General features: G+C 32.2%; 2 protein-coding genes across 2 annotated transcripts in view; both read right to left on the bottom strand.

Moving 5' to 3' along the window:
- The window catches only part of LOC111636313 (glutamate receptor ionotropic, kainate 2-like), a 7,619-nt gene extending 3,148 nt beyond the window's left edge, over window positions 1-4,471 (bottom strand). The window contains exons 1-2 of the mRNA XM_023381530.1: window positions 4,131-4,471; window positions 3,750-4,003 (exon numbers count right to left, since the gene is read on the bottom strand). Of these exons, the coding sequence (XP_023237298.1) occupies window positions 3,750-4,003; window positions 4,131-4,379 (503 nt within the window). The 5' untranslated portion in view covers window positions 4,380-4,471. The remainder of the gene's footprint in view (window positions 1-3,749; window positions 4,004-4,130) is intronic.
- Window positions 4,403-8,176, bottom strand: LOC111636300 (probable glutamate receptor). Its single transcript, XM_023381517.1, has 6 exons — window positions 8,123-8,176; window positions 5,475-5,522; window positions 5,307-5,404; window positions 5,146-5,236; window positions 4,763-4,921; window positions 4,403-4,582 (listed from the first exon to the last, which is right to left on the bottom strand). Exons 2-6 carry the CDS (start codon window positions 5,511-5,513, stop codon window positions 4,403-4,405), a joined length of 567 nt encoding a protein of 188 aa, XP_023237285.1. The 5' UTR covers window positions 5,514-5,522; window positions 8,123-8,176.
- Between the last annotated feature and the right edge of the window lie 6,378 nt (window positions 8,177-14,554).

The raw sequence follows: 14,554 nt of genomic DNA, 5'->3' as shown, positions 1-14,554 counted from the left end.
ATCAGAGATAGTAGGGTAATTGCAATGTGGTAGCGTATGAACAGCCGTAGATAGGAGTAGAGATTGTTGTTGAGCCTTGACGTTTGTAGTTCTGATGTAGTAGTTTAGAACCTTTTCTACGATACATAGTGGCAAAGGAATAAGCTCCGCTAGTATCAGAGAGGCATTAGTAAAAACTGTTCTGCCGCACTTTGAAATTCTGATGTCAAACTGGCTTTGAAGAGAGAGTAATTTACTTGCTACTGAACTTTTATTAGTTACATGATCACAGCCAGAGGCCGCGTAAAGTAGCATTGGTTGTATTGCCCCATTATATAGAGTTTTATAAGCTTTATTATTTAGTCCCCAAGTGCACCTAACACATTTTAGCAGCATGTAGTTTATTTTCTTGGCCTTAGCCAAGATGTAATCAATATGGCAACGGAATATAGTTTCTTTCTATTCTCTCTTGTTTTATCTTGTATGATGTTTCTTTTACACATGCTCAAGCTAGTCGATCTGACAAAGTTTTTTGCGTCTTTTGCGAACATTAAAATTAATATAAAAATAATTATAATGACGTTGATTAATGATGATAATAATAATAAAGTTGTTAATAATTAAAAAATAAAGTTCTTAAAATAAATAGTTCATTCGAATTCATTACATTTTTATATTTTTAAATTAGTTGAAATTAACTAATTAATAATTATATATTTTGGGCCTAAGGTTTTTAGGGTTTGATAAAAAAAATTTTTTTTGTTAAAATCTTTCTATAAAATCATGCCAAAATATTACGTAAGATAGGGAAGGAGAGGGGGATCAAAGAAAATATTACGGTTTCTTACGCAGGAGGTGGATGGGGTCTAGAATGGCCGAAATCGCCCTTACGTAATTTATGGACTGTCCCTAAGAGTTATCGAATGTTAACATTTTGATAAATGATGTGGATTATCGATTCTTAATGTATAAAACTTTTAATGATCGCAACGTCCTTCGGTTAATTGAACGAAATTATTTTAGGTAAAGCCTATCGAGAAAAGACGGCTGATCAGCCTTGTCATATAAAGAAAGGCTATCTGAAAATAGAGAAATGATCGATCTTGAACAAATGGTTGGCCTGATAAAATGTTTTATAATTTTGTGGAACTCGTATAATGTTCAAACCTGATACAGTCAAACCTCGGTTAACAAACTGAAATAGTCAAACTGAATTCGTTCCTAAAAGTTGTCAAACCGAAATAAACTTTCTGGCTCAATTCAAGCTCTGAATGAGACGTTTGGGCCCTCATCAGAGCTGTAGTAGAGCTTACCTATAGAAGCAAAATAGTAAAAGGAACCATACCTCTACAAACAACCTTTTGCAAGATATTCGTCTCCAAAGATCAGTTTGGTAAAAGTTCACCTCTTTAGCCCCAATGGCGACACCTCGGAGCCATTGGGGCATATCGGACATATCGGACATATGGGACATATCTGAGCGACCGCCGTTCTCACTACTTTTTTTTTTAGCGAAATAGATGTTTTATTTCGTATTTTTTTACATAAATCACACCACCCCACAATTGTTGACCCTTCGCGTGTTATTCCTCTCTGAAGATCAGTTTTTAACACGTATCAGTCTATTCACTATCCTCCATGTTTCGCATGTAGGCATGCGCACAATGCTCGCCATCGGTCGCACCTTAGCGGCCTGGTGGGTGCCAGTCCCCACACTCCCCTAAAACTATATAACATCAAGTACTCCACGAACAATCAAGTGGGCTACTCGAAGCCGGCACAGACGCGTGGGCTAAATACAGTAGTTAAACGCCATTATTCTTAGCGGAGCGACGCCACTCGCGATCTTGCGCGACCCGATTTTAGGGGGCTGTATTTCGCGAAGGGTCGCTTGTAGAAGTTGACTTTTTTGCTACTATAGGTATGCTCTACTACAGCACTGATAAGGTCCCAAACGTCTCATTCAGAGCTTGAATCTCACCAATATTCTCCACAAAAAGCGGTGTAAATTGGATTACGTTTTGCTGAATTAAATCATTTATATATTTTGTAATGTGGGGAAAACTTAGATAATAAACGTTCAAACTTCTCAACTGCTACAACATTTATCAAATAAAATTCTTATTCTGCAAAACGATAGTTCTCTTTAGAGACTTAATCAATTTTCTAAGCCAGGGGTAGTCAACCTTTTCGAACCTGCATGGCCATGTAGTAAACATAGTTAGCTTTAAAGTCATTTATGCGTGCCAAAGCTTTAGACTTCGAATAATGATATTTAAATAAATTAAACGAATATACTTTGTATATTTAATTAAAATAAATATACAAAAGCTAATTGAAATGTTAGAACTCCGTGTTTAACAACTCCTCAACGATAGTGCTCGCGAAAAGAGAGCGAGATCTCGTCCCGTTTTTTAAAATGAAAATCCCCGTATTTTATAGTAGTTTTTTCCTCTCTCTCTCTCTCTCTCTCTCTCTGTGCAGTCTGTAAAGTTGGCAACTGCCTTGCGATCTGTATAAATAATTTCAATAAAGGTTTTTTTCTGAAGAGATTGCAGTACATATTATTTGTCATCCTATCCTAAGCTGTGAGAGGTCGATTTACTTTTGAAAAATCGAAACAAGAGTTAATGATAAAATATCTTAACCGTAACATTGATTAAGACTGAGATCGCTAATAAGGATGTAAAATGCATGTCTCAATAAGCTATGACGTCGATTAATGAGTCATAAGCAAAATAGAAGTTTATCATTCCCAATGAGTTAGTGATTACAGCACAAGGCGTCTTAACTCTTGTCGTTCTGACATTATAGCGCTCTTGAAATACTGGATATAAATGGGGTTTGCTTGAAAAACCACCGCGGGCGAAGTCGCGGATAACAGCCGGTTATTTATATAACTATACCGAGTTGATATCTCACATTTTTCGTGTTTGTGTAAGGCCAAGTATCGTGAGAATTGATATATGAAATAATTTTATGTATCAAGCTTAAAGCAATTATTCAAGTAGTTGGGAATCAAACAATCTTATTTTTCTGGAAATTTCCGTGTTTGAGGATATAGCAAGAGAAGGTCAGTTGAATGGACTTGAAAATAATCTTGTGCTAAGATTAAAACAATCACAGATTAAACAGCAACGTGAAAAAGAACGATACAGTCAAAACAAATTCTCCTGCAATATTCTAAAAGTGTCAAAGGCTTATTTCAAGGATCTACGAGAACATAATTTCGCTGCCCGATTCACTGGTACCTTTGAGGTGTATGCGGAGTTTAAGTTTGAACATATATCTCTGATGATTCGTCCGTGCTTGCACAGATAACCCAAACTTGTGTATATGTCGCAGCGTTGGAAAGAATCGTGAAGACAGTGATTATGGAAGTAAAGATGAGGAAGGTAACAAGGAAGAATCTATGTTGTATTTACGTTCACGCACATGTTGCATTTTTCTATTTAAATTGTACTTAGACTAACAGTTTATTATTAACTACCATTCAAATAAAGAATTTATTCTATGAATAGTTTATGAATAGTCTCAGTTGATTAATTAACCTAAAATTACTGATTAATATTCATAATTCAATTGTGGTATCTTAGAATTTTTAAAAACAATTTTTTATTAAGTATTAAATATAACTGTATCTTATAACTAATAATTTATTTAAAGTTTAATTTTTTATTTTTGTCTCGACATATTCGTTAATATATCAATAACTAACAAATTCGACTACTTTTGCTAAAATTAAACTATAAAAGTAAATGAAATCTTACATTTCATCCAGATATTTCTTGTATGGAAATCCTTTTCTTACTCCGTATGCTGTTGTGTAGGTAACAAGTGTATCTTTTGAAATTAAAACTTCACTGAAATCATTTTCTTTCCTTATTAATCCTATGAAAAGATCAGTTTGTATGAATGCAAAGCGGCCTTTCATGACTTTTTCATAAATCTCTTCTATATAGAATATATTATTGGTGGAAATTATATGTTCCTTGAATATCTTTGCATTCCCAAATGTTGATTCCTTAAATAGTCAATTCAAAGAAATTATTTAGATGCTTTACTTTGAATAGTTATAACGAATAAAATTTTAGAATTGTAATCTTAAGAAAAATTATAAGTAATATAATTACAAAATTCAATATTTTTACCAAAATAAAAGAAGTAATAGCTTCGCCGTTTGGAGCTCCACACGAAAATTCGCCACTTTTTACATCACGTGCTAATTCGTCGAATGTGGTAGGGACGTAAGCAGCCTTTTGAGCCATTAAAGATACCATTAATTTTCCGCTGTAACATGAAACTAAAATTACAGAAGCGAATAACCATATTCCTATGGAGAGTCTGCCAGGAATTTTATTGCTGTAGCGATTTATACTTGGTACTGAAAATTTTATCATTATTGTTTTTACGATTAGAAAGTTTATGTTAACACTAAAACAAATACCAACTCACCATTAAAAACTAAAGTACCGAAGAGAAACCAGAAGACTTTCGACAGTGGTTCCAATTTCTTTATTCGGTACACGTTCTTTTCAAATTTCATAATTCCATATAAAGCAATTCCAAATATTTTGACTGCGAAAAATATCGACAACCAGAGCTAGAAAATATAGAAGAATTATATTTAGTTGAAATTAAATAATAAATGTAGCATTAATACAAACGTAAAAATTTCCGTTTATTTTACTTATGAAGTAAAATTATAAACAGTTTTTATACTAAAAACAATTTATTTTAATGTAAAGTAATGAAATATAAAAAAAGTTTACTGAATTTTTACCAGAGGAGTAAATGGTTTTGTAATTGAATCCCAGTTTGATTCCTGACCACCCATTTTTATGATAAATTGGCCTGTTTCGAATATGACATGAGAAGAATAGTCAAGACCTAAAGCTCGTTCGTACGTCATCAAAAGAGGAGTAAAGGCCAAATCCGCTTCCTTGTAAACAAAAGATTACATTTCATTATATGACATCTTAAATTTATAAAATTAGAAATTCTGAGAATAGTTATAACTTGTCGTTGATGTAGATTTTAATTATATAACTTAATGCTAACTCACTTTATCTTTCTGTATGAGTTATGTTTTTACTAAAAAGTTTCGTATCAATGAAATAGTTTGTCAATGAGGAAAATATAAGTTTATTTTTCGTGTTAGATTACCTGATTAATTACTTGTCCGACTGTACCGAACCAGTTTCCATTCTCGTCTTGTTTCCCAAAGAACTCTGGTAACGGTTCCACAACCCGATAGCTACGAAATAATTTAAACAAAACAACTTACAAAACAAAAAACCCATTAATAATCGAAATAAAATTCATACCTGAAATTCAATTTATCGTGAATTATTTTAAAGGTGTTGTAAAATAATCCTCCTAATATTTGTTTGCTATTTTTGTCTATCTGAAGAAGGTTGGGATGCTAAAATAAATTTAATTTTTAAGTAAAATAACAATAGTAAAATAAATGTATTTAGTAAAGAGAATATTACATTGATTCCCGCTATCTTCCAAACGTAACTTTTGTTCATCTTCCCGTACTAAAAACATTAAGTAATTTAAATAAACAAAAGAAAAAAAGTAATTTTTAGAATACGTAATTGATTAATTGATTTAAATAGATATTAATTAATTCTTTTAAAATGAATATAAATTTACTAAAATAAAATGACTCAATAATTTCTGTATTTAAGTTGTATAATCGTCTTATTTACGGTATTTATTTCATATTTCAGATGCACTTTGTCTGATGTCCCTTAATTTAAATTTAGAATATGTCTTAAATTGAAAGGTAATTTTTTTAGTTTGGATATTCATTATCGCTCTTCGAAAATACCAAAAAGCTTTTATGATATATAAAAGCTTTTTGGTATTTTTTCTTTTATTTTTTCTATTAATTTTACTTTACTCTTAGAAATATAAGTACAGTACTGTAGAGCGTCGATTATCTGAATCAATTGGGGACTAGAGTTGTTCGGATAACTGGCGTTTCGGATAAGCGATTGTGTGCGAAAAAATAGTTTAACGTATCCGAACTTAAAATTTTTCTCCGTTGCGTGTCACTTCGCGTTGAATTTTCGTCGATGTTAAGCCTAACGAAGACTATTGTATCGTTAAAAATTTTTTTTATTTTGTACGAACAAAATAAATATATCGAAAAATATAAAAACAATAGAAAAATTATACTTCAGAAGTTAATTTAGTATCAAAAACGTAAAATATTTGAGTAGCCTAAGATATAGCCAATGATTGCAGCGCCACAGAACTAGCAAAAATTTAAATTTGCCGACTGGAATTCTTTCGGATGATTGACTTTCGGATAATCGAACTCTACTGTATGTACCAAGCTAGATAATAAGCGTATTATAGTATTTAATTATTACTTCGAATTTAAGACGAACTTTCTTTCAGTTTCTGGGGTAAATCTTTAAACTGAATTAATTTCGTAATTCAAAATTTTTTTTGCTTTTCAACGATTAACATCTTATAAAGGTTTTGTAGCATTTTCTATTAATTTTGCAATTATTTTTGTCTTTACACAAGTAAAATGAATGGCAATTGGTTACTTCACATCGTATTCGCAACCAAAGACAGAACTTCCGTTAATTTCTCTTTATTTTAATTACACTAAAAGAACAATTAAAAGATGTAAAATAAATAGAAAATACAATACGATTTTCATTACATTATTGTTTTTGTTTTTTAATAACATTTAAAACTATTGATATTTACTTCTAATTATCATCCGATTGTTTCTAACACTATCCTTTTTAAACTGCGTCTCAAATTAGAAATAATATTGTAACTAAGTGTATCTATGTCCTTGTGTATTTACGCTGTTATTTATACTTTTTAAGGAATATAAAAATCCATAATATATGATCAATAAAATAACCTCTTAGTAGAATCTCGCATCAAATTAACCTTAAAATGAGTGTTTAANTGACACTTTCTGCGTATTCAGTGAAGTAGATTCATATCAATTTTACAAACAAAATATTGTATTTTATTTTTTAACACCTATTTCCTAATGGTTTTTAACGAAAATCGTTTGGTCAAAGTAACATTACTATCGTAGAACTTTTACCAAAAATCGTCACAATGCATTTTCTATTAATTTTGCAATTATTTTGTCTTTACTCAAGTAAAATGAATGACAATTGGTTACTTCACCACCGTATTCGCAATCAAAGACAGAATTTCAGTTAATTATCCTTTATTTTAATTACACTAAACTAAAGAACAATCAAAAAAGGTGTAAAATAAATAGAAAATACAATACGATTTTCATTACATTATTGTTTTTGTTTTTTAATAACATTTAAAACTATTGATATTTACTTCTAATTGTAATCCAGTTGTTCCTAACACTATCCTTTTTAACCCTGCGTTAGTGCACTGAGTTTTTTTTCGGCATTAGTGCAGTGGGGCGTTTGTCCACCCCGACAATTTTTTAGGTCCATAAACCATGTAAGTAAAAATTCATAAAAATTTACTCATTTATTTGGTAAAGGCATGTGTCATTATACATATGATTATATTCAGGTATTATATTAGTACATAAATCANTAAAGATGGATATACTTTATATTGTTTTGACCTTACTCCTGATCATTCTGCATCAGAATCACATATTAGTGTTAATCAACAAGGAAACATTTCAGTCGAATTAAAATTTTCAACTGCAATATTAGAAACTGTGAACGTTATTTGTTTGCTGGAATATAATGTTCTCTCTAGAAATTGATCACTCAAGAACTGTGTTTGTGGACTATTAATGAATAACATTACTTTATGGAGACTGACTTCTGGTGATTCGAAAATAAAAAGGACTTTTGGAGGTGTTTTTGCATCTGATGACTTACCCATTTGCATTGCTAATTGTAAATCATTTATAATTAATTTAGATGAAAAAAATAAGCCTGGGAGTCATTGGGTATCTGTGTTCTTTACAGAAAAAACCNTCAGTAGAATCTGACATCAAATTAACCTTAAAATGAGTGTTTAACAATAGAATTTGAAACTAAATACTTTATTTAGATATTAGATACGTTTGCTTAGAAAATAAAAATATAGATTTATTTGAATAAGTCATAAATTATCATAATTGATTCAGATAAAGTATTGAAATTATACTTACGATCAGATTGGGGGATTAAATGTTCGTAATTTCACAGTCTTCTCAAAATGGAAACGTGATGTTTTTGTTCCTTCACTGATGATTATTTTTTATTTCAATAATTTTGTGAATAAAATTTACCAAGAAGACATATTTCATCTAATATCCATTTCACTCATACAAGAAATGCTTTTCAAATATGATTTGTTTTACCAAATCAACTAAAGCTTTTGTTATTGTAGACAATGATGCACTATATAATAACATAACTTATTAATTGGTTTGCCATAAGAAATATGAATTTAAAGTTTTAATAAGCAATTATTATTAAANATGGAATTATGGCAATACAACATGTGAGTGATCTGCCTCCTTGAAGAATCTACTATCAGCTCCCACACTGCCCTCTTGCTTAGAGCCATCCGTGTACACCAGTGTTTCTCAACAGGGGCGATATCGCCCCCATGTGGGTGTTTTTCCATGTTGAGAGGGCGATTAGTAACAATTTATATTTTGGGGGGCAAAAAACAATTTTCTGGGCGATATAGTAAAACATTATATTAAGAGTAATTAGATATTTTATTCGTTATATCGTACAATAATTAAACAAATAACATTATACTAGTCACTAGTCTATTCAATGCAGTACGAATTTGGCGTTATCCTTGGCCCTCGACATCGTAATTTTGAAGTGAAAGGGCCGATACTACGTTGAAGGGGGCGACGATTCGTTAGAGGTTGAGAAACACTGATCTAACCCCTTTCGAGGAAAAATTTTTGAATTGAAATAATGTAAATTCCGGTTTCCATCGGACATTCATATATAGTTAATCTGGACCTCCTATTCTGTACGTTTTTCACCTCTTGTCTTCCGTTTCATTTATCTAACATTCTTCTCGAGATTAAGGAAACACAGACAGACATGCGGACAATAGTCGGAAATTATAGGTGTAAAATTTTTTCAAGTTGCAGCCAAATAAGTTTTCTATAAACTCAATATTTATGATAACATACTTTCCACGTATTTTGTACAATCTGTTGCTAATATTTAAACACTTTATTATCACAAAAAGGCAATTATTCTGGCATTTTTTAAAAATAAGTCATTCGAAGTCTTTCCGACGTTAAGGTTAGCAGTAGTAGTGGTTTGACACATACTGATCACAAAATTAATTTCAGATGTCAATTAAATAAAAATTACAAATAAAAATTTGTCAAATGGAATTATTTCAGATCACAAAATTAATTTTTCAATCACAAATCTTAATTAAATTTAACTATANGTAACATTCAGATAGACAATATGCAAAGCTTTTTTTTCAGTTTACAGCAGTATTTATTACACAAAATTTAAGTAAAGCTTAACATGCCGATCTTGCCCCGGTCTCCCCTAAATTATAGTCATATTAAATTGAATGTAACAGAATAAAAAAAATTACTTTAAATATCATTAAATAATTTAATGAGAATAATTTCTTTGATAATAAATTAAGTAGAAACTGTAATAAAGTAGTTTGAATTGTTATGTTACATTGTTGTTAAGGTAGAAGAGTCACACTAATGAGCAAATTACAATGTGGCATTATCTAGTTATGTTTGTTACAATGCCAGCTGGAAATTAGATTCACTTATATTTATTACTATGGTGACAAATTTACTGTAATTAAGAATAACGTTAATTTCAAATATTAATTAAGAAGTAAACAGATTACATCTACTTTCATTACATAATTTTTTTTTCATTATATTATCAACGATGTTACTAATATCGCGAGTATAGAGAAGCAAACTGTGGTAATATATTTCTTAACGGAGAGAAATTTTTCTCTACTATACCCAACGTGGTCCCTAAATCACACCACTCTAATCATAGCTCTATATCCAGCAATCGCACTTCTTTCATCAGCCACCACAATATTTTCCATCCTATATTCATGAAAAAAATTATAAATTATGCTCTCTCTCCTTAAGGGGTTTTGTGTTAGTTCTTATAGATTTAACAAAAAATAATCTTTAGATATTAGTAAAAGAAATGAATCAGCTCTCCAAGGTCGATGACTCTCACGCGAAACAGCTGCGTCCTAGTTAGAAGACGTTACCATAACCTAGATAATAACTCTTCGAAGACAGGACAAAGAAAAAAACTTTTCCTTATAACCTAACCTAGTTAATATTTGTTACCTAATAACCTAATCTGTCAATAATCATTACTTTGAATATGGATGTGCTCTAATTTTAGTTTCAACCGCCGCGTCTAACAAGGTTTGTAGGTCAGTAGCTAAGAATAAAAGCGGGGTAAATTTTTCTTAAACTTTACTCATCGACTTTTCTACCAGAGAAAAACTCTTTGATTTATCTAAAGAAAACTTTTGCTAAAGGAAAATCATATCTGATCTTGGTAAGTAACTTTTATTTTAATAATAATAATAATAATACCTACCTTAATTTAAATTATAATTTATATAAATTGTAGAATTTNCTGCTCTCCAATGAAAACAAGCTTAAGCAAAGGCGTCGTCGAACGGTGCACACTCGGTAAGTAATCCTACAATTTTTTTATAGCACAGTTTATACGGATTATTCCCAAAAAATTATACGTGTTTTGGAAATGTTGAATCAAATTAGTCTAGAATCGATTAATTTTATGGACAAAAACCTTTCAAACAGCCGTAGTCTGTAAACTGCACACGCGCCAGGCTGTGATTGGCTCATGTATTTAAGAATTCCTACAACGTGAAATTCTTATAAAGTGGAATGTATCTACCGCGTTATAGAGGGGTCGACTGTGTTATAAATAATAAATGTGGTCATATTGTAGTTATTTTAAAAATAAAAAAACTGAATAAATATTTTTAAAATTCTGTAAAAATGTAATTAATACTGTGGAGGATTTGGACACCCCACTGATAATTGTTGTCTTTCTCTTACTGGAGTTTCTGCAACACCTAGTTATTTCTGAGCATGCTCTATACATAAACTCATGGAGCTACTGAAGAGAAAACAAATATTTGTTGCAAAATCTATGAATAGTGCAACTTCTAAAATGTTTGGTATGTCAAAAACCCCAATTCATTAAATCAGGGCTAGGGGTAATATGATTATTTCCTAACGTTAGCTCAATCCAACATTCTCTAGTGGTACACTAGTAAACTTACCTTGTAGACAACCGAAATAGGAAACTTGGCTCGGGTGTCTATTTACAATATATTACTGATCAATTTATAGCAGTAATTAATCAAGCTGAAGCTGCTATACACACAGTTGAATTGCCTGAAATACTAGACAACAGGCCTACCTCTGTGGCTAGTAATGATGCTATAGTACAAAATTCCAATCTCGAAGGAATATTAGCAACCCAGAAAACTCTCCTGGAAAAATTGAATAAAATTGAAAATAATATAACAATTTATATCACTGTTGAAGAATTCTCTAAAGCCCAAAAAATAACACTGAATAAATTAAATGAGATTCAAGACAGAACAAAACAACTTCGTCCCCCGTAGATTTTATTGATACACAAAAAGCTGTCTTCCAGAGATTGAATAAAATCGAAGACAAAACATCAAAATATAACTCTTCTTTTTTGCTATATAGTACAATGGTAAAGACAGGCAGAAACATAGGAGGTAACAACACTCCTCACAAGATCAATTCCTCAAGAAAAGTACTACTTGTTTATAGTAGAGAAAAGGACAACAATGGCGATGTTGTTAAAAAATTAATGAACGTCAAGACAACACTATCAAATATACATACTGGTATAGATAAAATGAGGAAAAATAGAGGAGGAGGCTTAGTCATCGAATTATGTACTAATCGGGATGCAGTAGTTTTAGAGAAAACAGTAGAGGAGCAGATACCTGAGCTGGTAACCTGCCGTCCTAAGAAGAGATGGCCGCATATTGCGATTTATTTTGTTCACTCCGATATTACGAAGGAAAAACTCTCCATGTTGATATATCAACAAAATCATATAATTTATGAAAATTTGACAGAGGAGGAATTCATGAAACAATTCCATACTAAATTTACAATGGGGAAAAAGAATTTTACCTATAAGAACTGGGTAGTGGAAGTTTCACCTAATGTCCAAAAACTTCTCTTGGCAATAGCAAAAGCTAATGTGGAATAGTCACGCTGCAGAGTCGTAGACTTTTGACCGATTCTGCAGTGTTTTAAGTGTTGCGAATATAATCATTTTGCTCGCGACTGTCCGCATTTCACAAAAGTATGTAGCCATTGCGCGAAAAAACATTCCTACAATGAATGTTCAAAGCGAAAGTATGAACCTATCTGTTACCACTGTCTGCATGACAATACGTATAACAACCAACACAACGCACGGGATAGTTCTTGTCCTATAAAACAACGTAATAAGAAGTATATTGTCTCCAGAACAAAATATGAAACCGAGTAATTATCATAAAATACGTTTCTTGCAGATTGATGTTGGTAGGAGCATTGCTTCTACCTCCCTTTTAAGTAAGGTTATTCATAAATATGATATAGTATTGGTACAATAACTATATTGCCACAGGGATAATTCTGCCTGTCTTCCAACTTTCTGTCCGGTTCTTCGTGGGACTACTCTCTTTCCGTGGGCAATAACTTTAGCCCCAAATACTTATATTTCTCTCCGCTTATAGTGGCCAATTTGTAATCACCATTAAAGTTAATTTAAATCTCATATGACTTATTGTAATTAACATCTATTTTCCTGGAGATGCTGATTCCGAGGAATTCATTTACAATCTACAAAAGATTATTTACGCTTTTCATGGTTTACACATTTTGATTGCCTGAGACACGAATGCTTACTCGTCAGCTTAGGGTGGCGATACTTTCGATAGGCGAGGTGGCTTGCTGGAAGAGTTCTCCATGCGTAATAATCTCATAATAATTAAAAATCCACTGTCTCCACCAAGTTTCACCTCACATAGAGGTGAAAGCTGGATAAATGTCGCAATTGGTTGTAATAGAACATACACAAAAATCAGTAATCAAAGAATCCTTGCTGAAGATAGCCTTACTGAGCATGCATTTATTAGCTTTGATTTCTCGAATTCTAATAATGATCCAATTCCTGCATACTCACCTCTTTTGAAATATGCTCTAACCGAAGCAAATTGGTTGGGATTAAAGGATTATTTAGAAACACATTTAATATCACATTACATTGATAATCCAGTTGAAGCTAGACACTAAATAAATCATAATATCACTACAATACCAAATGCGTGTTACTTATTAGAGAGGTTGTGGCCGACGTTTTTTTCGCGAAAACGTGTACGCCGGACGTTCAGCGCCGCTTTCCTGTACGCCGAGAAGTTCAACAATGGTGTTTGGATAGTCAGTGGAATCATGCTCGACATTCCAAACACCATTGTCAAACTTCTAGACTTACAGGAATGCGACGCTGAACATCCGACGTACACGTTTTCGCGATGAAAACGTCGGCAGCAACCTCTCTATTTATCCCAAAAAAGATACCTCAAAAAAGGAGTGTTCCATGGTGGACATCTGAAATAGAAATTCTTCGTAAAACAACTAGACATCTCAAGAAAATATATCAAAGATGCAGGGATGATCGAATACGTAGGATACATAGATCTGCATATCTTAAAAGCCAACGTTTAACGAACTATAAAAACTGAGAAGATTCGCAATTGGAGAGATTTTTGTACAGAGTCTGCTAAAAATCCATGGGGCTATATTACGAAAATGCGCAGTAATAAACTTAGGAAAACTAAAATTATTACTGCTCCTGACTGTGCTGAAAATAAGCCAATGACACTTATCCAAACTCTGGCCTCTCAGTTGGGGACCTTCTGCCCGGGAGACGATTCTCAGAGTGACACAGACTTACAGAGATTCATTCGTGCAGAGGCCGACTTGATAGAAGATACTAAAAATATGCCACCTTTCTCTGATGAAGAAATCAGTCAAGCTTTTTGCAGTCTGAAAAAGGGCAAGGCCCCTGGCCTGTATAATATTACTACTGATATTGATATAAAAGTATGGATATTAATACCGCAACATCTTATATGTCTGTACAATGCATGTTTTCATCATGCTATTTACCCAAGTTCCTGGAAGGTCGCAAGGGTCGTCGCTGTTGTAAAGCCGGAGATCCTTGGATGATGTAAGACCAATTTCCTTATTATTAATACTGGAAAAATATTGGTAAGACGAATTACTAACAGACTGCCTTGGTTTGCTGAAACAAACAAATGTCTCAGTGAGGTCCAATTTGGCTTTCGGCCACAGAGATCGGCGGAAGATGCAATTGAATCTATGATGAAGAAACTAAAACACCTGCTATAAAATAATAAATATGTATTAGGGATTAGTTTGGATATATCCAAAGCATTTGACAGGATCTGTCATTCTGCTATTATAAACTTGCTTTTCGAAAATCTTCTTTACTCTTGGCAGCACAACTGGAGTGACAAC

The sequence above is a fragment of the Centruroides sculpturatus genome, unplaced genomic scaffold (assembly GCF_000671375.1).
Source record: "Centruroides sculpturatus isolate CEXI.00-Female unplaced genomic scaffold, Cexi_2.0 scaffold936, whole genome shotgun sequence".
NCBI classification, from domain to species: Eukaryota; Metazoa; Arthropoda; class Arachnida; order Scorpiones; family Buthidae; genus Centruroides; species Centruroides sculpturatus.
Note: the sequence above shows the minus strand (reverse complement) of the source record. Positions and strands in the feature narration are given on the sequence as shown.